General features: G+C 60.9%; 2 protein-coding genes and 1 long non-coding RNA gene across 3 annotated transcripts; 1 reads left to right on the forward strand and 2 right to left on the reverse strand.

Annotated features, from left to right (window-relative positions):
- Positions 1–986: 986 nt before the first annotated feature.
- Positions 987–10,022, reverse strand: CTSD (cathepsin D). Its single transcript, NM_001025621.1, is given in 10 exon segments — positions 987–1,376; positions 1,468–1,566; positions 1,652–1,796; positions 2,195–2,317; positions 3,818–4,044; positions 5,231–5,246; positions 5,248–5,350; positions 5,762–5,885; positions 7,788–7,947; positions 9,886–10,022. Coding segments are annotated over 10 exon segments (1,233 nt in total). The 5' UTR covers positions 9,954–10,022; the 3' UTR covers positions 987–1,208.
- LOC106559977 (translation initiation factor IF-2-like) lies at positions 10,010–26,602 on the forward strand. Its single transcript, XM_038564488.1, has 4 exons — positions 10,010–10,028; positions 10,060–10,665; positions 20,730–20,926; positions 24,755–26,602. The coding sequence occupies exons 1-4, from the start codon at positions 10,010–10,012 to the stop codon at positions 24,911–24,913; spliced, it is 981 nt and encodes a 326-aa protein (XP_038420416.1). The 3' UTR covers positions 24,914–26,602.
- On the reverse strand, positions 13,108–16,501 carry LOC119864244. The gene is made up of 2 exons (XR_005373523.1): positions 14,309–16,501; positions 13,108–13,734 (listed from the first exon to the last, which is right to left on the reverse strand). It is a non-coding gene; the product is annotated as an uncharacterized LOC119864244 (long non-coding RNA).
- Positions 26,603–27,768: the final 1,166 nt, after the last annotated feature.

Genomic DNA, 27,768 nt, shown 5'->3' on the forward strand with positions numbered 1-27,768 from the left:
GCAGGTTGCCCACTTGCAATCAGCACCCTGGAGGCTCCTGTCCTAGGCTCTAATGGGGGGTTGGGGGGACCGGGGAAGGCCAGGGCCCCACTGGTGGGACACTCCCCAGGGATGCATGGCAGGCACTCACCTGGGCCATGCCCTGAACACTGTGCCCACTGCAGGCTCTGGCAACCTTGCCTAGTCCTGCCCTGCAGCCTCTTGCCAAGGCCACATCCTGCTGGTCACTGCCCCAGGCCTCAGGACCAGCCAGCCCTCCACGTGAGGTCCCTTGTGCAGGGCAGGGGGGCTGGGGTCTGGGAGCCAGGGCACCTCCAAACGTTCTCCCCCCGCCTGGCTGTGAGTCAGCTCTCTGCAACAACAGCTCACACCAGCCCCACCAGCTCCTTCCCACCAAACACAAAACACGCCAACACAGAAAAAAGAGGCCCAAACAACTGTATTTTCAAGTCAACTTTGGCTCCGGGCCGCTCAAGAGCGGGGAGCTGCAGAGTAGACGGCACCACCCCCTCCCCTCCTTCCCTGACCCTGGACCAGTCAATGCCCTCCTAGCTGGGGTCGAGCTCCAGAATGACCCCAACGGCATCACAAGGCTGGCTTCTGTCCCCTGGCCCGACCCTTCCTGCTTCTGCTCCTTCCTGCTTGTCCTAGGCGTTGGCCGGCCCCTTCCTCGATGGGCCTACACAGGAAGGCAGGTGGGGCCAGCAGCACCCAGCTCCCGACCCCAGGCCAGGGGCAGGAACCCAGAAAACAGCCTGGCCCGGGGTGGGGGCTCAGCCCAGAGGTCCTGCCTGGGCAGCCGGGCCCGAAGCACAGACCAGGGGGTGGGGGGGGGCAGGAGGAGGAACTACTTGGGTGAGGGGTCCTGGGACACACAACTGATCGGCTGCCAAGCCAGGCTGGGGCTTCCAAGTTAGTGAAGGGGCTCCATGCTCTGGATCAGCCTACTGGCTGCTGCCCACACAACACCCCCCCCCCCCCCCCCCATCGCACAGACAGACAGACGGGCGGGCGGGCGGGCAGGCAGCATTTCTGTAACCAGGGCTGGGGAAAACCACAGAACAGAACGGCGAGCCCGGCAGGCCGGCGCCTACAGAGCTGGGTTATGAGTGTGAGTTTGAGCGTGAGTGTGTGTGGCAGGGGCGGCCGGGAGGGTGGGGCAGCTGGCCTCCTCCTGCTGGACTCCTTCCTCTCCAGCGGGCAGGCGGCTAGAGCCTAGTGGCCTGGGCCAGGCCCACCCGGTTCTGGTCCCGGTCGAACACGGTGTAGTAGCAGCCGATGAAGACATCACCCAGGATCCAGAGAGGCCCGCCAGGTGGGGGGATGTCCATGCCCATGAAGCCACTCAAGCAGATGGTCTTCCCGCCTTGCGAAACCTGGGATAGCCAGGGTGGTAAGCACCTGGCCCGTGGCCAGCCCTGCCCCCTGCCCCGCCCCCTGCCCCGCCCCCAGCCCACCCGTGCTGACCTTCAGTGTATAGTCCTCTGAGGACAGCTTGTAAAGTTTGCCGCCCAGCTTCAGAGTGACATCGGGCAGGGTGGACACCTTCTCACAGGGGATCATGTACTGAGGGAGAGAGAACAGAGCAGCTCAGGTGTGGTGTAGGGGGCTGTGGCCCAGGCACCCTGCCCATGCTGCCCGGCCCACTCACCTCGCCCTGGATCAAGGGCACAGCTCCGATGGCCTTCTGCAGCTCACGCACCTCGTCCACGGGGCCCACTATGAGGGAGGTGCCTGTGTCCACGATGGCCTCACAGCCTCCCTTGCACAGCGTCAGGCTGCTGCCCACATCCACCCTGCGGGGAAGGGGTGTGAACATGCCGGCCTGCATTCAGGCTCAGGGTGGGCCTTGACAGGCAGTCCCCTCCTTCAGGCCCCCCCCCCCCACCTCTGCCACAGCCTTGCTGGAGCTCAAGAGGCCAAGAGCAGGTGACCTTCTAGGTGCCAGCCTAGAAGCCACAAGCGGAGGCGGCCCCGAGCTGAGGGCCCAGGGGCTCAGTGGGGTGCCAGGAGGTAGCAATGGACATCCAGGGTTGGTGGGGTGCAGGCTCAGCCTGCCCCATCTCTCCGTCTCCACGCTGGAGCCCCTGCTCCCAAGGGCTGTAGCTAGAGACCTGCTGACGGAGGGCAGCAAGGGTCCCCCACACAAAGCACGCTCCCGGCAGAACCAAGTGGGGCCCCTCCCAGCACTCACTGCTCCATGTGGACCTGCCAGTATGCCTTGCGGGTGACATTGAGGTAGGACAGGGGGCCCTTGTAGTACTTGGAGTCCGTGCCACCCAGCATCAGCTCACCCCCAGGCTGCGCACTGGGGTCCCTGGGAGAAGAGAAAGCGGAGTCAGCCACCGGCCGTGGGTCCAGCCTGACCGCTGGGCAGGACAAGCACAGGCTGTGACCAAGTCAGAAGGGGTGGGTAGGGCTGCAGGGATGGAAGCTCCAGAGGGGTCACAAGAAGGAAGAGGACCTCCTCTCCCTGATGGGTGGGGCTCCAATCCCACACCCGGTGTGGCCTGCAGGCCGCGCTCCTGCTCAGCTCGCAGAGGCTCCTGGTCTGCCAGCTGAAGAAGGCCAGGGTCAGGCCAGCTGGCAAATGGGGAAGTGAAAGCTAAGAGCCAAGGAAGGGGGCCTCATCTGTCAGAGAAAAAAACCCGGGAGGGCTTCCAGGAGGAGGCATTGCATAGCACCAAGAATTGAGCAAGTTCGTTCCTTTCCTAGGGCCTTGTGCCGGGTGTTCCCCAGGATGTCCTCACCCTCACCCAGCTCTCGTGTTCAGCTCACACTGCTCCGGCCTCCTGGCTCCCCTCTAGACTCCGTGTCTGAGCACACCACCTTCCTCCTGGCTGCTCCCCCTCAGAAGCACCAGGCCAAACCCCATCCTCCCTCTACACCTGTGATGTCCAGTTCTCTCCCTGCCTCCAAAATCAGTGTGGAGACCAGACGGCTGCCTCCTGGGTGCTCCCCACACCAGCCCTGCCCCATCACCCCCTCACCCAGGGAGCCCTGCGCCTGAGCCTGGCCAATCCCTCGCCCTGGTCCACCTGTGTGGGGTCATCCAGCCTCCCGAGGATAGCTCTGCCTCAAGCAGCGGTGGAGTGTTCACTGCCGAGGGCTGGGGCTGGGCAGGAGGGGAGGGTTTGGGGCTGGCATTTGGCTGGAAGTGCCTGAGGCTGGACCCTGAGGGCAAGTGGCTTGTGGGGTGAGGAGGGGGCATGCAGCATGGTGACAGGCAGCGTGGGCCATCTGCTCACACTGCCCACACCTCCACCCTGGGCACACCCACATCGGGACCTCTGGCACCGCCCTGGGGGGACTGAGGAGCTCCTTCTCCAGGACACTGCACACAGGTCACCCACCCTTCTGTGTGGGGCCACCAGAACACTCGGTGCAGCTGCAGGGGGGTGGCGGTCACTTTCCCTGGAAAGCCCCCAGGTCCCTCACCTCCAGAGGTCCTACCACAGACCAGGGCTCACAGCTTTGTCCCCTCCGGGCTGTCGGTGATCCAGGGGCCACATCGGCCCACCATCAGACCTCGGGAAGGCTGGGCTGACCCAGGAGAAGCTGCCACGACCCCTGACCAGGGTCTGGTTCTGCAGCGGTGAGGCCCGCTGCGCGGGAGCCTGGGCCTGCAGCTCGAGCTCCCCAGAGCCTGTCCAGAAAGCCTGCCCGCTCGTCTGTCAAGGGGTGGTCAGAACCCCCTCCAGTCACAGCCACAGGTCAGGAGCCGCAGCCTGAGGCCTGGTGCCTGGTGAGTGGCCAGGGAGGCACAGCCCCAGCCCCCTGTGCTCAGCCACACAGCTCTGGGCCCCTCCCACCCCACCTGTTCAGGTAGAAGGAAAAGATGTTCTTCTCCACCAGCTTTTGCTGCATCAGGTTGTCGAAGACAGGCAGCACGTTGTTGACGGAGATGCGGGGGTAGGCCATGCCCAGGATGCCGTCAAACTTGGCCGCGATGAAGGTGATGCCCGGCTGCTTGGTGGCCTCCCCGAAGGTCTGCCTCTCCACCTTGATGCCAGCCAGGCCCGACAGAGCCGACTTACAGGGCACCTGTGGGCCAGGGTGTGGGGGTCAGAGGGCCACGCACCCAGGACTCAAGACAGAGGACCCCAAAGGAAGGGCTGGTGACGCCGGGTGGGACACAGCTGGGGGCAGAGACGTGGGTGTCCACGGTCGTCAGGACAGAGGGGTAGGCTCCATGCTCAGCCCTGATTTTCTGGCCCCACCCAGGCCTGCCCCGGCCCTCGGGCTGCCGGAACCCCATGACCCGACCCCATGACCCAGCTCAGCAGACTCAAGGCCCCGCCACCCCTCCCCCACCTGGGACCAGCCAACCACCAGATAAAGACACAGGGCAGGATGTGGGGACAAACGGCTGTTTGAGGCTGACACCCTGACACCGGGAGCAGGGAGTATGCTAGGCAACATCCTGTTTTGGGCCCTCAAAGACAGGAGTAGGGGACTCCATAAGGCAGGTGGGTATAGGGGCTGTGCCCTTGCAGGAAGGTCCCCGACCACCATGGCCCAGCCCACCCCCCACACAAGGGACAGACCCAGCTGGCTGGACCCTGGCCATGCCCTGCCGCCTTCCGGTCTGGCTGGGGCTGGGAGGGGGCTCTGCTCTGCCCTGTTCCAGACCCTTCCAGGTAAGTGGCACCCCAAGAGGTCACAGAGGTGCAAGCAGAACCCTTAAGGGCCTGCCCACCACCCGCCTCACCCCAAACAGTCTCTGCTGCAGGCAGGGTGCGCAGCAGGCCCTCCAGCGTCCTTGACAAGGGCTCCCAGCATGTCTCTGCCCTCCCCGACCCCAAGTCCCCAGGCAGTGGCAGGACCCTGTCCGTGTCTCCAGGCCTAGCCCGCAGGGCCCAGCAGGCACCTCAAACCCAAGGCATCATAACAGAAGCCAGGCCCCTCGGACTGGCACCTCTGCCCGGCGGCTGGCTGCTAACCACTCCCCAGGTCCTGGTCCCGGACTCCCACCTACAGCTCTCATGCCCACATCCTGGTGGCCCCACTCTCCCCTATAGCCCTCCTGGCCGTCCCCACACTCCGAGACACACGGGGCCAGCTCTGCTCCCGAGGCCTGCCCAGCGCAGCCCACCAGGCTCTTCAGCTCCAGCCTTCGCTCAAGCTGTCTCTGCCATCCTGGCTCAGCTGCCCTACCTTGGGCTGGGGCCGGGGTCGCCAAGCCGTCTGAGCATCCCCGGGCCCAGAGGCAGCCTCACCGCAGACTCACCGACACGGTGTCCTGGACTCAGGTACCCAGAGAGGCTGCCCGAGCCGTAGTGGATGTCGAAGGACGTGCCATTCTTCACATATGTGCTGGACTTGCCACTGTTGTACTTGTGGTGGATCCCTGTGCCAGCCGAGAAGCCCATTAGCTCGCCACCCTGGCCAGGCCCTGGCCACCAGCTATGGGGCCCCCACCAAGCCACTCCCCCAGTGTTGGGGGGACCCGTGACCCCCCAGCCTTGGTCTCAGCCAGCACCGGTCTGCCCCATCCTTGGAAGAGAGGCAGGCTGGCACAAACAGGTCCCCAGAAAGTGGGGTGCCCTGCGGCAGGGTGGAGGGGCCAGGCCTGGCTGGTGTGGCTCAGAGGCAGAAGTCATATGGTGTCCAAGAAGGGCTGAGGCAGAGCCACTGAGAGCCCCAGGCCTGCCCTGCTGGCCCCAGAGCCTTGGGGGGAACACACGCCCGTGTGAGGTGGGGGCCGGGTACCATAGTCTGCCTGCCTCCTCCGGCCCCACAAGGCTGCACCCTGACTCACAGCAGGCGATGTCCAGCAGCTTGCAGTGGATTGAGGGGACCCACAGGTTGGAGGAGCCGGTGTCGAAGACGACCGTGAAGCACTGCGGGGGTGTCCCAATGCCGATCTCGCCGTAGTACTGGGCCTGGCAGGGGAGCAGGGTCCATTAAGGCTGCGCAGGGAGGGCACCCATGTCCCCAGAGGGCCTAAGAGGGAGCCGGACTCCGGAAGACTCAAGACAGAGAAGGGACACCCAAGGTCCAGACCTATTGCTGCTGACCACACCCTCTGTCCCTCCCCAGCCCTTGGTCCTCATACCCTTGGGCACTTGGGATTCCCAGGCCCCTGGGCACAGCTCCACTCCTGTCTGACCACATCAGGGTGGCGGAGAACCACCCCTTTGAGAGATGAAAGCAGCAGTCACATCAGCTGGTCCTCCCTGAGACTTGGAAGACCCCTCTGTCTCAGCTCCCCGGGGCCCCAGCAGGGAAGACTTCCTCCTCACGACGGGGGCCACGTCATTCTCTCCCTGCCCTTGCCCCATAGGGTCAAACCTGGAGGACTTCTAGGTTGAGGCGTTGGTGGCCAAAGGGAGGAGGAGGTACATCCTGGAGGCTGGAAGTGTAGGCTCAATCTCTCACTACCTACACTCTACATTCACTAGTCTGGGCCTCAGTTTCTCCATTGGCACACAGGGGAGGAGGGCAGCCCGGGGGAAGCCCCAGGTACTGACCCACGGCTCAGGGGAGCATGAAGGGGGCACAAGCCCCCCTGAGCCTCAAAGGGAAACCCCATCTTTAGGTGCTCTCGCAGGTCAGAGGACACAGGCACTTGGATGTGAGATGTGAGCACTGCCTGCCTGGGCACCCCCTCTCCAGGGAGGGAGCCTGGGCCCAGGTCACCATGGGATTCCGGGTCCAATCCCAGCCAAGAATCTCTCTCCTGACACTTGGCTCCGGGGAGAGCCAGCAGCTGCTGTCTCATGACCTCGCAAAAGTGTCCAGATTTGGGGGGGCTGGGGGATGACTCAGCGAATCTCCGTGTGTGCCTATGTATGTACACATGTGCTTGAGCTGGGGGATCAGGAACTGGTCAGTCAGGCCTCGAGGCAGGCGCTCCCCCGCCCTCCCCCCTCCGCCCCCCGGGGCAAGTCACATGCGTAGGAGGCCATAGCTTCTTAGCACCGTTGGGGCTCTGGCCAGACAGGTCACAGGGCACGGCCCCCTGTCCCAAACCCAAGTGGACCAGAGCTAGGTCCTTGCCAATCAGGGGTAGCTCTAGGGCTGCCAGGCTGGGTCCCAGGGCCTGACCCCAGAGTTGGGACCAGGCTGACCCAGCCCCAGCTTACTGTGGGGCTTACAAAATATCCCACCTCAAGCCTGTCTGCCCCTCCAGGAGCACTGGGCATGATCAGGACTGGCCACTGACCAAAGAGGAAGAAAAGAAGGCATGACTGGGTCATGGGTGGCTCCAGGCCTTCCAGCAGGACAGACAAAAACAAAAAAAGCTCCAGAGCAGACAGTTATTTATGCCTGGGCAGGCAGGCCAGGTGACCCGAGCTCAAGGACCCTGCAGCCTCTGAGGGCCTGGGTCTGATTTAGGCTCCTCTACCCCCAGCTCATGGCCCTGGACCGAGCTTGCTTATCCTTAGAGAGTGACCCTGTCCCCCACTCCTGCAGGCTGGCCTCAGGAACGAGACGACTCCTGATGTTAATGGTCAGTAATACGCACTGGGGGATGTCACAGCACGGCGGGGGAGCCCCGGACACCCCACCTGTCCTGCCAGCCCCCACAGGACCAGGTCCAGCAGGGGGACACAAATGAGAGTCCTAGGGAGGGGGGGCAGGGCCAGGAGGAGAGGGCGTGGCTAAGCAGAGGCCCCACCCCTCCCTGAGCAGGTGAATCCTGCAGAGCCACAGGTGGCTGGGAGCTGAGAAGAGTGTTTCTTGGCTGCCCATACAGAACTTTCCCTAAAAGCCATCTCCTGCCGGAATCACTGCTAGCTGCCAGCCCAGTCCCACCCCAAGCGGACAACCGCCATACTCACGTCCATGTAGTTCCTGAGCATCTCAGGAATGGGTCCCCCAGTCACTGCGGGCGCCCCCTGGGCATACTTTGAAATGGGGCCCTTGGCAATCAGATCCTCCACGGGGCCCCCCAACTCTGTCATGGTCCGGCGGACAGAGGTGAACTTGTGCAGAGGGATTCTGTGGAGAAGAGGGGGCAGGGTTCATCAGGGCTCCCAGCTTCCTCAGGTCTGCTCTGTACCCCCCCCCACTCTCAGCCACTGGCAGCTCCAGAAGCACCCCCCACCCCTCGTCCCCACTGTGCCCGCTCAGGTCTCTTCTGGGACAGCGGCCTGCAGGGTCCATTGGGGGCATCAGTGTCACCTCTGCCCAAAGCCCTCTGAGGTGACCCATCCACTCGGCCCTCGGGAATCATGGTGTTCTCCACACAGACCCCACGCAGACATGCCCTCAGTTTCCCTGTGTGCCTTCCCGGGCTGGCTCTCGCCTGGCCATTGGACAGGTCTTCAATGCTACCACATCTGAGAAGTCCTCCTTGGCCATCCTTCAACATGACCCTGTCTCCCTCCAGGGCCCTTGCCAATGCAGTAGTGAATCCATTTCCTGCTGGCGTGTCCTCTGCCCTCTCACGGTGCAGACCCCAGGAAGGCAATGACTGCGCTGGAGTGCAGGGGGTCTGTGCCTTCAGGTCTGCCTTCCTCTGAGGCACTCCATGGCACCCCCACTGCGAGCCCCTGCCTCCCAGCCTTGGCGGTCAGCCTGGGCAGAAAGAGCCAGGGGTTGAGGTCAGGTGCCCGGGGTCGCCTCCCCTGGCCTGCATCCTTGGCTCCTCCCGGGTTTCAGCTGGCACCCCTGCTCCGACGGGTGCAGGAGGCGGGTCGGGAAAGCACCCCAGAGCACATGCAGACAGCTGGATGAAAGGTCCTCCCAGCCCAGGGGTTTTGGGAGTTCAAGGTCACAGCTGGCCCTTCCTGGCAAGCCAAGGGCATGCTTCAGGAAGATGGGACTCTTGCCCAAGACCTGGTAGGCTGGAAGAGTCCAAGGTTCTTGCCTGGGTGAAGGGGACACGCCCTCCTATAACCCAGGCATTGATGCCACTGGTCCCACACGTCTTGGAAGAGGCGTGTAGGGCTCTGCTTTGACTACCCCACATGGCGGCAGACTCGGTTCCCCACAGCCACCTGCCCTGGGGGGTGGGGGGTGGGGGTCTTGTGGGTGGCAGCAGGGTAGGCTCAGCCCTGCAGCTGGATCCTCACAAAGACTCCATTTGGGGCGACGTGCCCCCAAGCCAAGCCCGTGGTGAAGCCCACGCAGGACAGCCCTTTGGCAAGGCTGAGTCCCACTCGGCCCCCAGCCAGCTCTCACGGCCCTGTGGCCTCACCCACCTGCGCACGGGCCAAAGCCCACAGCAGAGGTGGAAGGATGCCTTCCCAGGCCAGGCACACAGGCCCCTGGGGGGGCAAGAGTGGGTGCGGGAGCAGGAGGGGCTGGCCCACTGCACCCTCCCCCACCTGGGAAAGCAGGCTGCCTTGCACGAGTGGGAGGGGGGGTGGCGCCAGTCCTCAGGCTGGCTGGCGCGCCGGGCGCAGCCCTGATGCAGGCCCCCCGCAGGCCCCCGTACAGGGGACGGGCCTCCAGGCCCAGGAAGGCGCGGTCCCTGCAGGGGCAGGCGGTGCCGGCGGGGACGCCTGGTGCAGCCCGGTGCCGGCCGGCGCTCACCCAGCCCCAGGCCCTGTCCCCGGGTAGCTCCCCTCTGTCTCCCAAACACTTGGGGGCCCCCAAGGTCAGAGGGGGTCCGGCCGAGCCCTGCGCTAGGAGCCCCTGGGTCCGCCCGAGTGTGACCACGCCCAGTTGACAGCTGGCGGCGGGGGGCGGCGTGGGACGCACACCGGGTCTCCAGACTTGCACCCGCGGGGCGCGGAGGGCGCGTACTGCAACCCCACCTGTGCTGGGGGCTCGGTCAGCCCGGGTCCCCGCATCCTCCCTCCTGCAGCCTCCTGCCCCCCGGGGCTGACTCCAAGGCGGGGAGAAGAGGGCCGCGGGGGGGCGGGAGCCCTGGACGAGGCCCCGCGAGGCGCACGGCGGCACCGGGGGCGCGCGGGGGTCGCGGGGCCTCACCTGACCAGCGCGGCGGCGGGCGCGGCCAGCAGGCCGAGGACGAGCAGCAGCAGGCTGGGGGGCTGCATGGTGGCGGCGGCCGGGTCGGAGCGCAGCGCCGCGAGGTCGTGCGCTTATAGCCGGGATGACGGCGCAGTTGCCGAGTCAGCTGACCGCACTGTTTGCAACCGGGAGGGTCACGCGGGCCGCGGCCGGCGTGCGCGGGGCGGGGCCGGGGCGGGGCCATCCGGGCCGGGCCCCCGCCGGGTCCGCGCACGGCGCTCGGGGGCGCGCACGCCGGCTTCCCGGCTCCGGGACCGCCCGCCCCGCCCCGCCCCGCCCCGCCCGCCCGCGCGCGGCCTCGGGGGTGCGCGGTGCTGCCGCCTGCGGTCGCGGGGAGCCGGCGGGGCACTCGGGACGGCGGCAGCCGGGGGGCCCCGGAGCGCGGGCTCCTCCCCGCACCACACCCGCGGGCTGGGCACCGCGTGAGGCCCCGCAGTCCTTCCCGGGCCCCGGCCTCCCTCTCCACGCCGCTCCTCGCACCTGCTGCACCGCCTGCCCACGCCCCCACCTTGCACCTGCTGCACCGCCCTGGCTCATTCCCCCCGAGCCTCTTCCTTCCCACTCTTCCTTCAATCCTGGGGATCGCCAGGGCTTCACCCTCCGTCCCCCCCCACTTCCACCTCCCCGAGCAGCGCCCGTCTGACCCTCCTTGGGCAGCCCTGGGTCGTCTTGCCCCTGGGGGCCCACTGCCCCTTCCAGGTCCCCGTTCGAGGGATGCTGCGTGCGCCGCGGGGTCAGGTAAGGAGCCAGGTCTCTCACCTCCAAGTCTGGGCTCCTTTGCACCGGCCTCGGGAGAGAGTGAGTCCCTCACTGGAGCCAGTGCCCAGACCTGCTGAGGCCACAGTGAGCCACTGCCCCCTCAGGGCCCCCACCTCCCCTAGTCACTAGTGATGTCCAGCTTGCTGCCGCAGGGATGGGCCCGTCCACTTGTCCAGCCCCAGTTCCAGCCAGAGGAGGGGCAGGCATGCAGGAGGAAGGGAGCTTGGGCAGGTCATTTCAGAGAGTCCATGTGGCGAGGAAGTTAATCAGGAGAATGTGCGAGGAAGTGGCCTTGGTTGGGAGCAGGCCTCTCTGGGGAGCTGGCATGTGAGCAGGAGGTGAACGCTAGAGAACCCTCACCAAGGGCACTTCTTGAGTGGTGCTGCAGCTACCTCACTTGGACGGGGTGAACCGGTTCAGTGGCCCACGACAGGCAGACTGGGATTCCCATCTTTTCTGTGACCACCGTGTATGCTGGGTTCACCTGGTGTGGTTCTGGGTGTGAGGGCTAGAGCCAGGACCAACCAGACAAACTCCCTGCCTTCCGAATCAGACCCCGGGTGCCCAGGTCCTTGGCTGTGCTCCAGGCAGGCCCCACAGTGGGAGCTCTGCATGGGGCATTATCACCTCCCTCCTGGCAAGTTGCTATCTCACATGCATCACTTGGGGTCTGGATGGGCTGGATACCACAAACACTTGAAGCTGGTCCCAGCCGGCGTCCCCCTGGGTCCCCAGCACCCACTAGACCATGCGTGTCCTGCGATGCTCAGATACAGATGTATGAGAAAGTACACCTTCAGAGAGGCCCATCTGCTTCTTCCACAGAAGCCCTTACAAGGCCAGCAAAGCTGCTGGAGGGTGTGTCAGAGAGGTCACAGGGTGATCTGGCAGCCAGCTGTATCTGGCTGGGGCAGGTGCCACTGAGGCTGAGACCCTGGGATTTCCCCCGAAGATAGTGGGGGCTGCCGAGAAGGGACCCCTCATGGCCTAAAGCCATGGCTGGACACATGGCTGGAGAGACCATGTGTCCAGCCGTCCCGTGCAGAGCAAGGACATCGTTTCTGTGCTGTTCCCATGACCCCCCAGCACCCAGAGCAGGGCCTGGCATGAAGTGGCTGCTGGACAGTGATGTGTGGGAGAGACACATGGGCCCCCTAGACCCTGGCTTGTGCCCCCTCCAAAGCTGTTGGCCCCGAGCAGTGCTCAGCGTCCCTGGCTGGCTTCCGTGCTCCTTCCCCCAAGGCTCTCAGGGTTGCCCTGATTCCCTACCTCTTCAACACCCAGGAGAGCCTTGGGGTGGAAAGGGAGTGGGAGAGGCTACCCCCAGCCCTGCAGCTGCTCCCAAAGGGCAGCCCGGGGCTCCCTCCCCGGTGGGCAGTGCTACAGGCCATGACTGCATAGGCTGGGGTGTGGGCTGTGCTGGGCCTCCACTGGCTGGCACCAGACAAAGCCGTGTTCCCATATTACACAGCTGCTCTGGCCTGGGGCCTGTGGTCCCTGAATTCCTGTAGCCTCAGTGAGGTGCAGAGATCCCAAAGAGCACCCTGTCCCCTGCCCCTGCCAAATGTGGTGCAAGGCCAGGAAGAGGTACCCACCCCTGCTGGACCAAGGGCAGTGGGCCCAGAATACAACCACAGGGCTTATGGGCATGCCAGTGCCCACTGACCGGGGGCCCCAGGGCACACCTGCTGGGAACAGGGCTCCTTAAGTCAGTTCAGCAGGTGTGAGGGTCCCAGAAAGCTGGATCTAGTGAGGAGCCCGGTGTCTCTGGCTCCTAGTGGTGGCCGCCAGAGGATGTCCAGCCTAACCCTTGACTCTCTAGTAGGGAGAACCAAGGCCCAGATGGGTAGGGTAGGCATGGGTGAGTCAGGGAAGGAGAATGGGTTAGAAGCCATTTCTCACTTCCACTCCCAACGCCTCGCGGGTCAGCCCCCCTGGAACTCTGTGTACCCCTGTGTCTTTCCCCGACACAACTGTCCAACACCGGCCATGTGCCAGGCACTGCTCTGGGTGCTAAGAAAATGCAGGGGACAGGCCAGGGGATCAGAGGCAGACAGTGGACAGGAGGAGCAGGTTGCAATGAAAGGTGATGGGTCAGCTCACTGGGCAAGGGCAGACTGAGCACGCTGGGCGGGGGCAGAGGGGCCACCCTGCAGGGCCCTGAGCAGATACAGAGGAGGGCCCGGACCAGCATCACACCACCGTTCTGAGAAGGGGCAGGGGCAGGGGTGGCCAGGGGACAGCAGGAGGCTGAGGTGCCTAGGCCAGTGCGGATGTTGTTTGGGTCAGGGTGGTGGTTGAGGAGGCGGTGAGAAGCCGCCAGATTCTGCATTTCTGAGGCCAGGCCAGTAGGATTTTGCGATGGACTGGACAGTGGTCTGTGATAGAGGGGTCAGTACTGACTCAGGTCTGTGCAAAATATCTGAGGGAAGGCCTGTTACTGGCAGAGACAGGAAGTGATGCAGGGGGAGGGGATCTGGGAGGAAGACCAGGAGCTCAGTTTTGGGCGGGTCAGGTTGAGGTCATGCCTGTCAGATGTGCAAGGGGCACTGTGGAGAGGCAGCAGCTCTGGGACCTGGGGGTTGTGGTTGGGGGCAACCAGAGCTGAGTGTAGACAGAGATGAGGAGGGCCTGCAGCTTCTCAACTTTGAGAAGGGGGAATCGACAGGGAATGGCGACAGAGACTGAGCCTGAGCCACTCCGGACAGAAGAGACCAAGAAAGGAGAGCCTGGAAGCCAGGCAAAGAGCAATTCGAGGAGGCTCTGCATGGACTGGGTGGAGGATGAGACTGCATGCCAACCACTGGATTTAGCAATCTGACCTTGAGGGGAGCACTTTCAGGGAGAGGCTGGGTGTAAGGACCCAATGACAAAGACAGTGTGGCATTGACATTGCAGTCACAAGTAGACGTCCAGAACAGGGGAGTCGCACACATGGAGGACAATCTTCTCCATCAACAGACAGGAGGCCGGGAGGATGTCGATCCCTCCTTCACACCCTACACAGCCTTCCAGGTGGATCGGAGACTTGAACGCCAATGGGAACTGCTGTAGAGAGAAGACAAAGGGGAATGTCTTCACAAGCTCAGAATCATGAATTTAACCGATGCGTATTTGTTAAGGAGAAAACACAAAAAAAGTGCCAAACTTGAAAGAGACACTGTCAAGATAACAAAACAACCTGCAGATGGAAGTGCATTTTTAAAAGGCACGCCTCGGGATCCCTGGGTGGCGCAGCGGTTTGGCGCCTGCCTTTGGCCCAGGGCGCGATCCTGGAGACCCGGGATCGAATCCCACATCAGGCTCCCGGTGCATGGAGCCTGCTTCTCCCTCTGCCTATGTCTCTGCCTCTCTCTCTTTCTTTCTCTGTGACTATCATAAATAAATAAAAATTAAAAAAAAAAAAAAATTAAAAGGCACGCCTCTGGTAAAGGACTGACTTCCAAAATACTGGAGGATCTCTTAAAACTAGACAGTAAGAAAATGAACAGTCCACTAAAAAATGGGCCAATGGCCTGGACGAGCACCACACCAGAGACAAGCAGAGGGTAAAGAAGCACACGAGAAGATGCTCATGCCACGTAGGAAATGCACATCAAAACTACAAGACCCCACTACACACCTGCTAGGGCCGGAATCCAGCCCTTGACAGCCCAAACTGCTGGTGAAGACGTGGAGCAACGGGGACCGTCATGTCCACTGTTGGTGGGGACGCAGGATGGTGCAGCTGCTCTGGGCACGTATTGAACGTCCACACACATTCCATCCAGCCATCGCGCTCCTTGGTACTCACCCGAAGGAGGCAAAGACTCATGTCCACACGCAAACCCGCACATGGATGCTTGTAGAAGCTGTATCATAAACGCCACACGTGGAAGCAGCCAAGAGGCCCTTCAGCAGGATGGATGGACGAACTGTGGTCCATTCAGCACAAAAAGGAAGTGAGCCATGAAGCCCTGAAGGTTCACGGAGGCATCTTAGGTGCATCTCCCTAATCGAAGGAAGCCACGTGCTGTGTGATTCTAACTCTGTGACATCCCAGAAAACGCAAAATTATGGACACAGTAGCGAGATCCCTGGTTGCCAGGGGTTCAGGAAGGGAAGGGGGAGAGTGGAATAGGAGGAAGCACAGGTTTTCGGGGCAGGGAAACTGTGTGGAACGTGCATGGTGGATGCAGGACTTTGTACACTTGTCCAAACCCCTGAAATTCAGAGCAGGGAGTGAACCCTGATGTCAGAGATGGACTTTGGTTAATAATAGAACAATATTGGCTTGCCAACTTTGACAGCCACCAACGAGAAACGTTAGTTGCGGGGAAATTATGAACATATGAAGGATGGGTTTACGGGAACTCTACCCTCAGCCAATTGTTCTGTAAATATAAACCTGTTTTAGAAATTAAAGTTTGTTAACAGAGAGAAGCACCAATCTCTCTTAGGGGAAAAAGGATAAATTAGACCGCATTAAAATGAATAACTTCTGTTCCTCAAAAAATACTGAATTAAGAGTGAAAAGGCAAGTCATGGTGAGAGAAAACGTATTCTCATTACTTTTTTTAGCATATGTGCTGCCGAAGCGAGCACACGTATTCTCATTACACGTATGTGGCAACTACAAACCTATAAGACGGCGGACAACCCAACAGAAAGGGAAACAATCCCTGGGACTTGACCAGCACTTCGCACACACACAGAGGAAACCCGGCTGTCAGTAAACCCACGAACCAGTGCTTGTCCCTACTCCCGTCAGCAATGTGCAGATTCAAGTCCGGGTCCGCACCCCGCACGCCTGTGGGGGTGGCTGTAGTGGAGACACTGGAAAACCCCAGCTGTGGTCAGGAACACAGAGCAGTTGGCCCGTGCCGGTCCGAGGGATGGAAAACCGTGTGGCCTGTCCACTAACGCTGGTCCCGGGTTGTCCTTGGCCACTGGCACCTCTTCTAGGCACACACCCAACTGAAATGCACCCAGCCACCGAGGCAGGGACGAGAATGCACATGCAGCGCTGTTGACAGAAGCCCCAACAGGAAAGCTCCCTAGAGCCTGGAGAAGCTTGTCCCCAGGACCATAGAAGGGATGAATGATTAGTGGCAGGTGCACGCAGGGGAGGCTCAGAGCCTTGAGAATGAATGAACTACCTCCGCACCCACTGCCACGAACCCCGCAAACACTGCTGGGCACTGCGCCTGAAGCCTTTCTCTCCCTTTCCCCGAACCCATCCATTCAAGAGGGAGGCAGACGGGGGCTCCTGCTGGCTCTTCTCTGCCCTGGCCCCCTGCCCCAGGCCTGGGTGTCCCCGGGAGTCTCCGAGACCCTCACAGCCCCCAGTGCAAAGCAGGCTGCAAAGTGCCTGTCATTCCTCACTGGCGCTCTGCACCTGTGGCTTCCTGGGTACCCCAGAGGGAGAAGGGGGGTCTGCAGGCCCTGAGCACAGCCCCAGAGCTGAGGGGGATGTGCCAAAGGGCAGAACCCCAGGGAGAAGATGAGGCAGGAAGTGGTTTCTCACCAGGTCCTCCCACGAGGCTGCAAGAGAGCAGCTGAGATGCTGAGTCATGCCTACCCCCACTGTCCTGACCCACCCTCCTCCTGGGCCTGAGTCACCCCACACTCAGCCCTCAGAGCCGGCCACTCCGGCCCTTAGAAGGAAGGTGAGGGTGCAGTGCCCTGGGGCCCCAGCCACAGGCCCAGGCTATTAGTTCTGCTAGGGCTGCACAAGAGGCCTTGTGAGGGAATTAACTTCTTGTCAGCTGACCTTGGACAGCTGGTGGGGGAGGGTGGGAGTGGCTGGCACAGTTAGGGCAGGGGAAGGGTGCCCAGGCACAGGTAGAAGGAGTGGGGGTGGGGATGTCCAGGTACAGGTGGAAGGAGTGGGGGTGGGGATGCCCAGGTACAGGTGGAAGGAGGGTGGGTAGGGATGCCCAGGTGCAGGTGGAAGAAGGGTGGGTGGGGATGCCCTGGCACAGGTGGAAGGAGGGTGGGTAGGGATGCCCAGGTACAGGTGGAAGAAGGGTGGGTGGGGATGCCCTGGCACAGGTGGAAGGAGGGTGGGTAGGGATGCCCAGGTACAGGTGGAAGGGGGGTACCTGGGCACAGGTGGAAGGAGGAGGGGTGCCTGGGCACAGTTAGGTCCCAGTGGCTCACAGGCCCTCTGGGCTATACATTCCAGCTCCAAGAGTTGAGCCCTGAGTCTGGCCTTTCTCTATCACGGCTGCCCCAGGGAGATGGCTGAGGGGCTGGCAGCCACGTGGGACCCTTAGGGGCCCCCAGGAGCCCCCGGGTCTAGGCCCTCCCTCAGCAGCCCCAATGCAGAGCTTGCAGTGTCCCTGAGCCTGGAATGGGTGCAAGCTCTTTATCCTATCAAAACCCACTGTCCTGGAGGGTGCCAGCCACTGTGCTACACACTGGGAGTGAACAAGACAGACGTGGACCTGCCTTCTTGGGGCAACTAGACCCGAACCAAGTCCTTCAGCAATAAATGGCCTAGTTATAAGCTGTGGCACAGGCCAAGTGACAGCTGGGGCCACCATTCTAGAGTGAGGCGGGGTTGTCTTTAGGACAATTGCTGGGTGATGAGCAGGGGCCAGCCCCAGAACAAAGGTGGGCTGGGGGCTGGGGAACACAACAGCAGGTGCACGACCCTAAGATGAAACTGAGCCCAGCAAGCCCCAGGTACGGAGAGAAGCCCCTGTGGCTCGGGGAGGCGGGAAGCACATGTGAGGTGGGATCAGGCGGATGACAGGGCAGTGTGCACGCAGCCATGTGCTCTGGCCAGGTCCCGGGAGGGCAGAGCTGCCCTGGCCCTGATTCTCCGGGGGGGAGAAGCCGGGTACCCCACGGAAGGATGGGATGTTGCATGTGTTGAACTCCATCTGTGGGACCCCAGCTCCCGGACGGGCCTTGTGGCCTGGGGTGGGGGTGGGTGCTGGGGCGCAGGGACACAGGTGGGCTGTGGTGGTGACCTGGGTGTGGGCCGTCTGAGTCTTTCAAGTGAGGATGTGGGTTTGGGGTTCAGTATGGTGGAGCTGCACAGAGCTCGTCCAGGGGCTGCTGTGTCCTCTGTCCTGCACGGGGCTTGCCGGTCAGTGCAGCCTGGAGAGCCTCTGTTGGCAGAGGAGGAGACCGGGAAGGCCTGCTTTAGGCGGGATGGTGTGAGGGGTAACTTGGTGTCACCTCAGTCCGCATTATCCTATGTGTTTCCACGAAGGCATTTTTTGGAGAAGAGTCACATTTCCAATCAGAGACTTGGGAAACTAGATCACCCTATGTCATGTGGGTGGGCCACACCCAATCAGTTGAAGGCCCTCAATGCACAGGGTAAGGCCCCCCCAGAAGGCCAGCATTCTGCCTACGGGTGGCCTTCTGTCTGCAGCAGCAATATGGGGCTCTTCCCTGGTCTCCAGCCTGCAGGCCCCCATGACGGAGAGCCAGTTCCTTGAATGAAATCTGTGTGTGTCCACACTCTCTTGGTTTTGTCTCCTGGAGAACTGGGTTCAGGCAAGCCTTCTTGGGGAGGGTGCACCTGAGGTAGGTTGTGAGCCAGGCTGATGATGGTAACCGGGCTGGGTGTGCAGGGAGGAGGCCCCCTCCCCTTGCAGGGGTGGAGGTGATGGCAGGTTTGGGCAGGCTCTGGGCAAGGGTCTGGTTAGAGCAGTGGGTGTTGGGGAAGGAGGGACCTGGGCAGCCTGCACTGTGACAGTGGCTGGGGGGCTCTCTAGGGGGAGGGGCACTGGGAGACAGGCCTGGCCAGGCCCAGGGTCAGGGATCCTCTGTCAGACACTAGGAGGGTGGATGCAGAAGGTGAGGAAGAGGATGAGGGTGGCGTTCGTTGTTTCCTCATCTGCTTCTCCTGAAAATAAGGATGTCAGCTTGGCTGTGACATGAGTCACTGGAGAAACAGAGCTGCCTGTTGGTGGCCTGTGGCTGCTGTAGCGAGTACTAATTAGGTGGCCGAGTGTACCCTTCCAGCTCTGGGGGCCAGCAGGAGTGTCGCAGGGCCGGTTCCTGTCTCAGGGTCCCCAGGAGGCACCCACAGTCCTTGGCTTGGCCTCTTCCTCCGCCCTCACAGCCCGCAGCCCAGCCTGTTCCCTCTGCCCTCACTCTCCTGCCCATCCCCCCACCCAGTAAGGACGAGGCCCCCTCAGGTAACCCAGGATGCCCCTTTGCCCTGCGAGGTCCTGTCACCCCCCACGTTGTCACTTGTCAATATGGGGAACATCACAGCAAGAAGTCGCTCTATTTGGGGCCCAGAGAGTGAATGCTGCTGGCGGGGTGGACCTGCAGGTAGAGGCGTCCCTGAGGTCCTTCGGCACAAGGGGCAAGGTCAGGGCAAGGCTGGGGAGGGATGGTCGTGGGAGTAGGCTGACGGGGGACGGGGGAGCGGGGGCAGGGGCACATGTATGAAAGCTAGGGCCAAGGACCAGGTAAGAGGAGGGGCAGAGGCCTGAACCCTGGAGCCCGGTGCCTCTGAGTGGCCATGTTGGAGCCCGGGGCAAGGGGAAGCATGCCCTGAGGAAGGCTGAGCTGAGGGGCTAGAGATGGGACAGGTGGGGTGGCTGGATGTGGGGAGACGGAGCCGGGCTGTGAGAAGGTGGGCCATGGGGGCTGAGTGGGGTTGGTGGAGCATGGGGCCAGGCTGGGTGGGTGGGATGGGGACAGGATGGATGAGTGGGATGGAGCCATGGGGCCTGGGCTGGATGGGATATGGCCATGGGGGCCAGGCTAGGTGAGTGGGATGGGGTCATGGGTGCCAGGCTGGGTGAGATAGAGACATGGGTGCTGGGTGGGTGGGTGGGATGGGACCATGAGGCCTGGGAGGGATGGGGTATGGCGACGGGGGCCAGGCTGGGTGAGATGGAGACATGGAGCCTGGGCAGGATGGGATGGAGCCTCGGGCCTGGGTTGGGTGGGTGGGATCGAGCCATGGGGCCTGGGCAGGATGAGTTGGGGCCGGGGTTCTGGGTTGTGTGGCATGAGCAGGCTGGTTGAGCTGGGATGGGCATGACGGATGTACTGTCTGCCCCAAGTCTACTGGGCTGGGTTGGACGGGTTGCTTGTTTGTCGGTGGCAGCTTTGTGAGTGTCAGGAAGAGCTGGGCAATGCCTGTGGCTTCCCCTAAGTACTCTTGGCCTCTGAGTGTCCCACGGAACAAAGGTGTGACTTGTGTCTCGGCAGCTGGAGGCTGATGCTGTGGAGGGCACGGCCCCAACATCCGCATCCAGCTCCACCCCAGATGTGACCAGTGACTATGTTCCAGGCAGCTGGCCGCAGCTCGCTTCTCTCTTGGGAAGAGGTCACTCTGGGCCAGCTGTTCTTGGGGGCCCTGGCTTTTCCCCTGGAAAGGGGGCCAGGCCATCTTGCCTCAGTTCACCCAGAGATGTCCTTGCAGCAGAGCATCGGGCCAGGGGGTGCCACAGGGGACAGCCTGGCAGTGGTGGGTGCGCAGGTGGGTGGGGGCCAGGTCCCAGCTTACCTCCGCTGCTGGGAAAACCTGCTCTGCCTCGGCCTGCCCGGAACAGACGTTATCAGCCCTGCAGCCCTCCACCCTCTGCCCACGGCCAGAAGGGCCGCTGGGCTTGTTCCCAGGGCCGGGCCGGTGGCTGGCGGTCAATACCTGCCTGCTCCGGGGGATGCCAGCTTCCCTGCGGCGCCCAGCCCCTCCCAGGCAGCCAGACAAACGGGTCTGGGGTTGCAACGCCCCCTCTCTTTGGAGCAGTGACTCAGAGGGCAGGGAGAGTGGGCGGGGGCAGGTGGCCCCTGTGTCCTGTGAACAATGCCCTGATTCTTCCTCCGTAAACCCCCAGCCGGGGTGCTGGGGGCCACGTTCCGGCGCCGCTGGCTCAGACAGTCCACGAACGAAGGGACAGGGAGGATGGGCCTTGGCCTCCTGTCCATAACACGGGATCATGACAGACGTACCCTGTAGGGATGGGGCACAGTGCCCGGTGCTCCAGGCACAGCCCACCCCCTCCGACTGAACGAGGACGGGGACCACCTCCTTCTGACCTCTCTCTGTATTTTCTAACCGATGATGCTCCTCTTTCCAGCTCACCTCCTAACTCAGGCAAAGACCCCCGTGGAAGCATGTCCTGCCGGGAGCCACAGCTGCCCCTTAAGCACAGGGACAACCGTGGGACCCCCCAGGACCGACCCCAAGACAGGGAAGGACCTTGACGGCCCCCTGCACAGACCAGCCTACATGCTGCTCCCCGGAGCCACATACTCTTGCACCCCTGCTCCCCAGGTGCGTGTCTGGCCACCGGCTGAAGGGAGGAGCCACGGAGCATGGGAGAAGTGTGGGGACCCTGCTTGAGGCCAGGGAGGTTGTGAAGGGCAGCTGAGGGTGGAAGGGGTTTGGCTGGTGAGTGGAGACCCCGGAGGAAGGGTACCTGGGTGGGGCCCCAGTGAGGGGGCAGGTGACTTCTGTGCAGCCCCTCCTGGCTTGGCATGGATGGTGGGGGGCTGCAGATTTGGAGGCAAGACAGGAAGGTCAAGGGGTGTGGTGAGAAGCCTCAAGTGCTGAAGTAAGGGGCTGAGTCTGTTTATAGGCAACGCCTGTGGGGGTGCTGACCCTCCCTTGGCCTCAGCCCTCCACTCACTGATCTGAGCCTCGAGGACAGTGTCCCTACTCAGAGCTCTCAAAGGAGGGCAGGGTGAGGCCCAGGCCCTGGGCAGAGGCCTCTGGGGGATCCCTGGGGAGTACCTGCTCCTTCTTCTCTATGTAGGCTGGCTTGTGTGTGGGGTCTCCCCTCAGGAGTTTCACAGTGTCTGCAGGGGGGCCCAGGGATGGAGCAGCCCCACCAGGGAGGTACCTGTGTGGAACCATGTGGGTGCTGGGGGTGTGCGATGAGGGGGCCTAACCCAAGCCCTGCCCTCCAGGAGTCAATGGCCTGGGGGTGTGGGGCCGTGGGCATGAGTGATGGATGTACAAAGTCAGGAGGGGCAGCAGGTGTAGGAACAATCGAGGGAGGGGCACAGGGCTCTGGCCGGGGGCCTATCACAGCTTAGGTGGGAGGTTAGGGTGATGGCCCAGGGAGAAAGTGAGCCTCCTGACCACTAGGGACAAGCGTCCAAGCCAAGGGACAGGACAGCAAGTGTGAAGGCCCCAAAGTGAGCAGAGGAGGTGGGGGTGAGCCAACAGGAAGGGGGCCAGAGGCCTCTGACCCTGAGTTGGAGGTGGGGTGGGGGCAATGGCTCGTCTCTGGAAGGACCAGCCTGCAGGGATGTAGTGGTGACACAGGGAGGAGGGTCCCCAGGGAGAGCCCAGCAAGGGAAGACAGAGTCAGAAGGAGACAGGTCACCGCGATGGCTGCGGGGTCCTGGGGCGCCTGGCACGGGGCAGCTGGAAAGGCCCCACTGGGCCCTGCTGACCTCGGAGCATGTGATGAGAGGCCTTCCCGTGGTCAGCAGGCTCAGCCAGCAACTTCCTTCCTTCCCGGGCGGGGCAGCGTCTGCTCTCTGGGGTGGGGGTGGGGGTGCAGTGGGGGAGCTGGTCTTCCCCCCAGCCCTGGGCTCCACCTGCCCTGTCCGATGCTCACCCTGTAGCACCACCTGGGGAGGCAGCCCCTCTCTGGGCCACGCCGGCCCCCTGCCCACGGGCCTGTGCCTTTCTGCTGCACGGAGGCTCCTGAAAGCCCCTCCAAGTGACCACAGCCCATGGGCCTCGCTGCAGGCTCCCCCCCTCCCCGTGCAGACCACTGCTGCCTGTCCCCCACCTGCTGGGACCTCTGACCTCCCTCCTCCTCCCCACCCCCCTACACCATGGAAGGTCTCAGGACCTACCCGGCAGCCAGTGTGGTCCAGGCCCCATGGGGAACAGAGCAAGAGCACTGCTTCACCCTATCCCTGACCCCCAGTCCACTTGCCCTGCTCTGTCCCTTCCTGACGCCCAGTCCCTCTGTCCTTGTGCTGGGATGAATAGTGCACCTCCCCCCTGCCCCAAGAGATACCCATGTCTGTAAGGGTCAATTTTATGTGTCAACTGGCCTGGGCCACGGGGACCCCAGACATTTGGTCAAACACGATTCTGGGTGTGTCTATGTAGGTGTTTCTGGATGAGATTTTGACACGTGAATTGGTGGACCGAGTGATGCCCATGGTTTCCCACAGGGTGGGTGGGCCTGGCCTGTTCAGTTGAAGGTCCGAATAGAGCAAAAGACTGAGCCTCCCCTGGGGAAGAGGGAACTCCTCCCACCTTTGGACTAGAACTCGCTTGCCCACAGGAGCTCTTGGCATGCACCAGCCTCCATAATCCTGGGACCCGATTCCTCATCAGATGGTAGGTAGACAGAATGACAGGCAGACAGCTGATAGGAGAACCCTGACTAGCATAACACCCTAATCCCCAGAACCGTGAGGACATGGCTCCATAGGACGGAAGGACTTAGCGGCTGTACTTGAGTGAGGGACCATGAGCCAGGGGATCATCCTGGGTGGTTTGGGGGGTCCCCTAACCATGATCAGAGGGTCCTGATGAGAGGGAGGCAGGAGGGCCAGAGAGAGGGAGGGTCGGAGGACAGTTGGCTGCTGCCCGTGTCGGGGACGGGCCACATGCCACCAGGGCAGTGCCTCCAGAAGCTGCCCAAGGCCTGCCCCAGTCCTGCTCCAGAGCCTCCAGGGGGGCTGCCCCAATTTTAGCCCAGTGACACCCACGTTGGACTCCCTGCTCTGACTGTGAGGTGGTGGCAGGCATTGTTTTGAGCCTGGACGTTGGCCATGGTCCTTGTGGAGGTGACCCACAGTCCCGACTGCCTGGCCCTGCTCCTCCCCGCCGTTTTCACAGTGAAAGTCTGCTTGTCCCCAGGCCAGCTGGGGAAGGGGGTCAGGCTCCTTGTCCCTCTCGCAGGCTGGTCCCCGACTTGCCGGGGAGACCACTTTGCACACATATTGAGTTCACCAGAGCGGAGCACCGCTTCCGCACCCCCCTCCTTGGTGAGAGGCTCGCTTCACAGTGGGGAGACCGAGGCATGGCCACCATCTGATACCAGAATCAGGAGGGCTGCCTGGGGGCCTGGCTGCTGAGCCTGAGCCCCACGACCACCAAGGGGGCACACAGAGCGGTCTCCCCTCCAGGCAGTGCCCGTCGCAGGGTGTTTCTCCCCAGCCCCCGACACTCCTGGGGCCGGTGCTTCTGGTCTCACCATGGTCCCTGGTGCCCCTGGAAGCAGGACCCAGATCTATGTGGCTCCCCCCAGGGCCCTGCCCCCTGTGCACTTCACCCCTGCTGAGCCTGGCCACTGCCTCACCTGCAGCCTTTCCCTGAGGGACGCCCACCCGGGGCCATCTCCTGTCCTGAGGTACTGCCCCCCTATGCAGAGAAGCCCCCCAGCCCCTGACATGGGGGGGCCAGCCCAGATCGACAGCGCATTTCCTTTGAACCACCCAACACCAGGCTTGTGGCACCTGCACCTCTTGCACCACTGCATTTGACGCCCCTTTGACCTGAATGTAATCCTCTTCTTTAAAGTCAGTCTAATCACTCATCAAGTTAGTTGACCCATAGCTGCGCCCAGGGATGCACCTCCAGGGCCGGGGTGGGTGGAGGTGAGCACCCTGAGGCCCCCACTGGTCCCCAGTGAGCCGCGCATCAACCCTCTCCCTCTGGCCTCCTCCCTCCCCCACCGTCTGGTGCTTCCTGGCTGGTGTGGGTGTCATCAGACAGCACTAGCCCATCTTTGCTGTCAGGCTTCTTGCACCTAGAATGACGACTGTGATGTGTCCATATCCCTGACCTTATCGCTGTCAGCTTACTATTGCCGCCGTGACACATGAGCTCACACTCAGGGCCTCAGAACAACATATTACTCACAAACCTGGGGGTCAGAAACCTGACTGGGTCTCACAGGGGCCAAAATCCGGGTGTCACTGGGTCCTGCTCCCCTAGGAGGTTCCAAAGACACCCTGGCCCCTGGTCCCTTCTGGCCACTTGAGGCCCCACATTCCTTGGCACGTGGCCCACTTCCATCCTTGGAGCCAGCAACGGCGGCCAGTGGTCCCGTGGCATCCCTCCCGCCTAAGCACCCTGTGATTACGGCGCTCACCCAGATAATCCGGGGTAATCTCCCTGTTTCAGGGTCAGCTGCCCAGCGACCGTCATTCCATCTGCAACCTTGCTTCCTCTTTGCCGGGTAGGAGAAACTGGACGCAATTCCCGGGGTTCGGGCATGCACGTCTTTGGGGCGCTGATACTCCCACCACTATCACTGGCACAGTACTTTTAACTGACGGGTAACATCCCAGAACACGCATGTACCATGACCTGCCACATGCCAGGCTTGGTGGGGGGTGCACGCTTTTGACTGTCCTGTCGGACATCGGGGACCCCTGGGTCGTGTGGGAGAGGTGGGGAATTTTTAAAGACATCCACTTGGTGTCTGCAAAGTGCTGGCCCTGCTCTGGACTCACACCGGGGTGTGTGGGGTACTCCGCTGCTCCACGCACCCCCACCCCAGCACCTGCGGGGGCCCTGGTTTCAAAGTCAGTGGCTCTAACAGGAGTTCCGTGGCCTGTGGATTTCTTTTGCGTTTCCCAAACGATGTGTGAATTTCAGCATCTTTTCTGCTGCTCATTGGCCACTTACAAATCTGCTTTCAAAAACAAAACAAAACAAAACAAAACAAAAAAACAAAAAAAACAAAATGGGACTCGATCCCAGGACCCCGGAGTCACATCCTGAGCTGAAGGCAGATACTCAACCACCGAGCCACCCAAGCACCCCTAACACCTTCTGTTTAAAAAGTGATCCCTTCTCCAGGGGTTTGCTTTGGCAACTTGGAGGAACACCAGTCGACTCACGTGTGTGGGTCCAGTTCTGATGCTGCCCGGAACCCCGCGGGCTGGCCTTTTACAAGGCTCCAAGTCAGATCACTGAGTCCCCAGTGTCCTTCTTCAGAGTGATTTTAGCTACCTTACATCCTTGCGTTTTTATATAAAGTCTGGAATCAGCTTGTTACCTTCTACAAAACCCCCCAAATTCTGCTGGGGTTTTGATTCAGATTGTGTTAACTCTACCTCAGTTTGGGAGGAGCTGGCACCTCGGTCCCAGGGGCGCCTTTCTGTCCCTGGACTCTGTTTGTGCCCGTTTGGTAGGGCTTCTCCATTCTTATAGTCTTTTACGGTTTTCAGAGTACAAGTCCCAGACTTCTGTCAAACTTACCTACAAATGTTTTCTACTTCCTATTCTTTTGTAAAAGGCATCTGAGAACCTCGGTTTCAAAATGTTCATTTCTAGTATGAGAAATACGGCTGAGGTTTGTGTGCTGACCATCTAACCTACAACCCCACTGAACTCACCGGTGGGTTCCAGTGACTCACACATTTTGTAGGGTCTCTACACAGATGATCATGTGTTCCTCAGATAAGGAGGACACGATTTCTTTCTTCTCTGCCCCGGATGCCCTGTCTTCCTTTCCCTGGTTACACCAGGAAGCCTCGAGGACCTCGTGGGACGGCAGGGGTGAGAGCTGGCACCCGCCCTGTCTCCTGGCCGCTGGAGAGAGCGCTCCGTCCTGCCACACTCAGCACAGGGTCATCTGTTGGGTTTTTCATGCATGCTGTCATCAGGCGGTGGGACTTCCCCTTTTAGCCCCTGTCTTCTGGTAACCTGTATCAGGAATGGAGGGCAGGCTTCGCAAAATGCTTTTCCTGCACTTTTGAAGATGATCATATGCTTTTTCATCTTTTAGTCTGTTTGTTAATATGATGAACTAAATTCCTTCATTTTCAAATGTTAAGACAGCCTGGCATAAGCCCCACTTGGTCACATAACCCGTTTTATGTATTTTGGGATTTGATTGCCTAAACGTTTGTTAAGAATTTGTGCATTTCAAAAAAAAAAAAAAAAGAATTTGTGCATTTCAGGGACGCCTGGGTGGCTCAATGGTGGAGCGTCTGCCTTTGGCTCAGGTCATGATCCAGGGGTCCTAGGATCAGTCTCACATCGGGGTTCCTGCGAGGAGCCTGCTTCTCCCTCTGCCTATGGCTCTGCCTCTTTCTGTGTGTCTTTCGTGAATAAATAAATTCTTAAAAAAAAAAAAGGATTTGTGCATTTCCATTGGTGGCCTGTCGTTTCTTTTCTTATAATGCCCATCTGTGCCTGGCGATGGGATCAGAGCTTTCTTCTCTTCAAATTCCTGGAATAGTTTCTGTGGGATGCATGTTACTTTGTCTTAAATGTTCAGTACAATCCTCCACAAAGATGTCTGTTGCTGGAACGTCCTTCGACACAAGGCTTTAAACTACGATTTCAATTTCTCAGGTCGGTTGGAGGTGAGCGGGCTTGTGCACCTGCTCGGGCCGACTGCGGGTCTGCTCATCTCTGCCCAAGGTGGAACGGCTGGAAGGCAGTCATCCTCCTCTCTCCTTACTCTGTGTTTTTTAGCTGCATCTGTGCTGCCGGCCAAGGTGTCTCTCCAGGTGCTGACGGTCTTGTCTGCTCCCACTGTTTTTGGATCAATCTGATGAGTTTGATTAAATTGTTTAATCTTCTAAAAAGAACAGCTTTGGCTTCACTGATTTTCTGTTTCCTGTTTCGTAGACTTCTGCTTTCACATTGGTTGCTTCCTTTCTTCATTTTTCTTTTTCTCTGATTTCTTCAAGGGGAGGCTGAGGTCATTGAGTTGGGGGAACTCTCATCTTTTCTCATATGACTTAAGCCAAAACTAATGAATTTTTTGAAAATTAATTCATTTTTAAAAAATTCCAGTATAGTTAACATACAGTGCTTATTAGTCTCAGGTGCACAATATAGTGAATCACCGATTTCATGCATCACTCCTCAGTGCTTGTCACGATGAGTGCATACCTCATTCCAGTCCCGTCCCCCGCCCCCGTCTCCCTCTCCCCATCCCTCATTCCCTCCTCCATCCCCCACCTCTTCTGTTCCCTGTCCCTCATCCCCTCCCCTATCTCTTGCCTCTTTGCTCATTTGTTTTGTTTCTTAGATTCTACATATGAGTCAAATCATATGGCATTTCCCCTTTTCTGACTTATTCCACTCAGGACTATACCTTCTAGGTCCATCCATGTTAAAGCCAATGAATTTTTTAAAAGATTTTAGTTATTTATTCATGAGAGACACAGAGAAAG

This window comes from Canis lupus, chromosome 18, assembly GCF_011100685.1.
Source record: "Canis lupus familiaris isolate Mischka breed German Shepherd chromosome 18, alternate assembly UU_Cfam_GSD_1.0, whole genome shotgun sequence".
Lineage (NCBI taxonomy): Eukaryota > Metazoa > Chordata > Mammalia > Carnivora > Canidae > Canis > Canis lupus.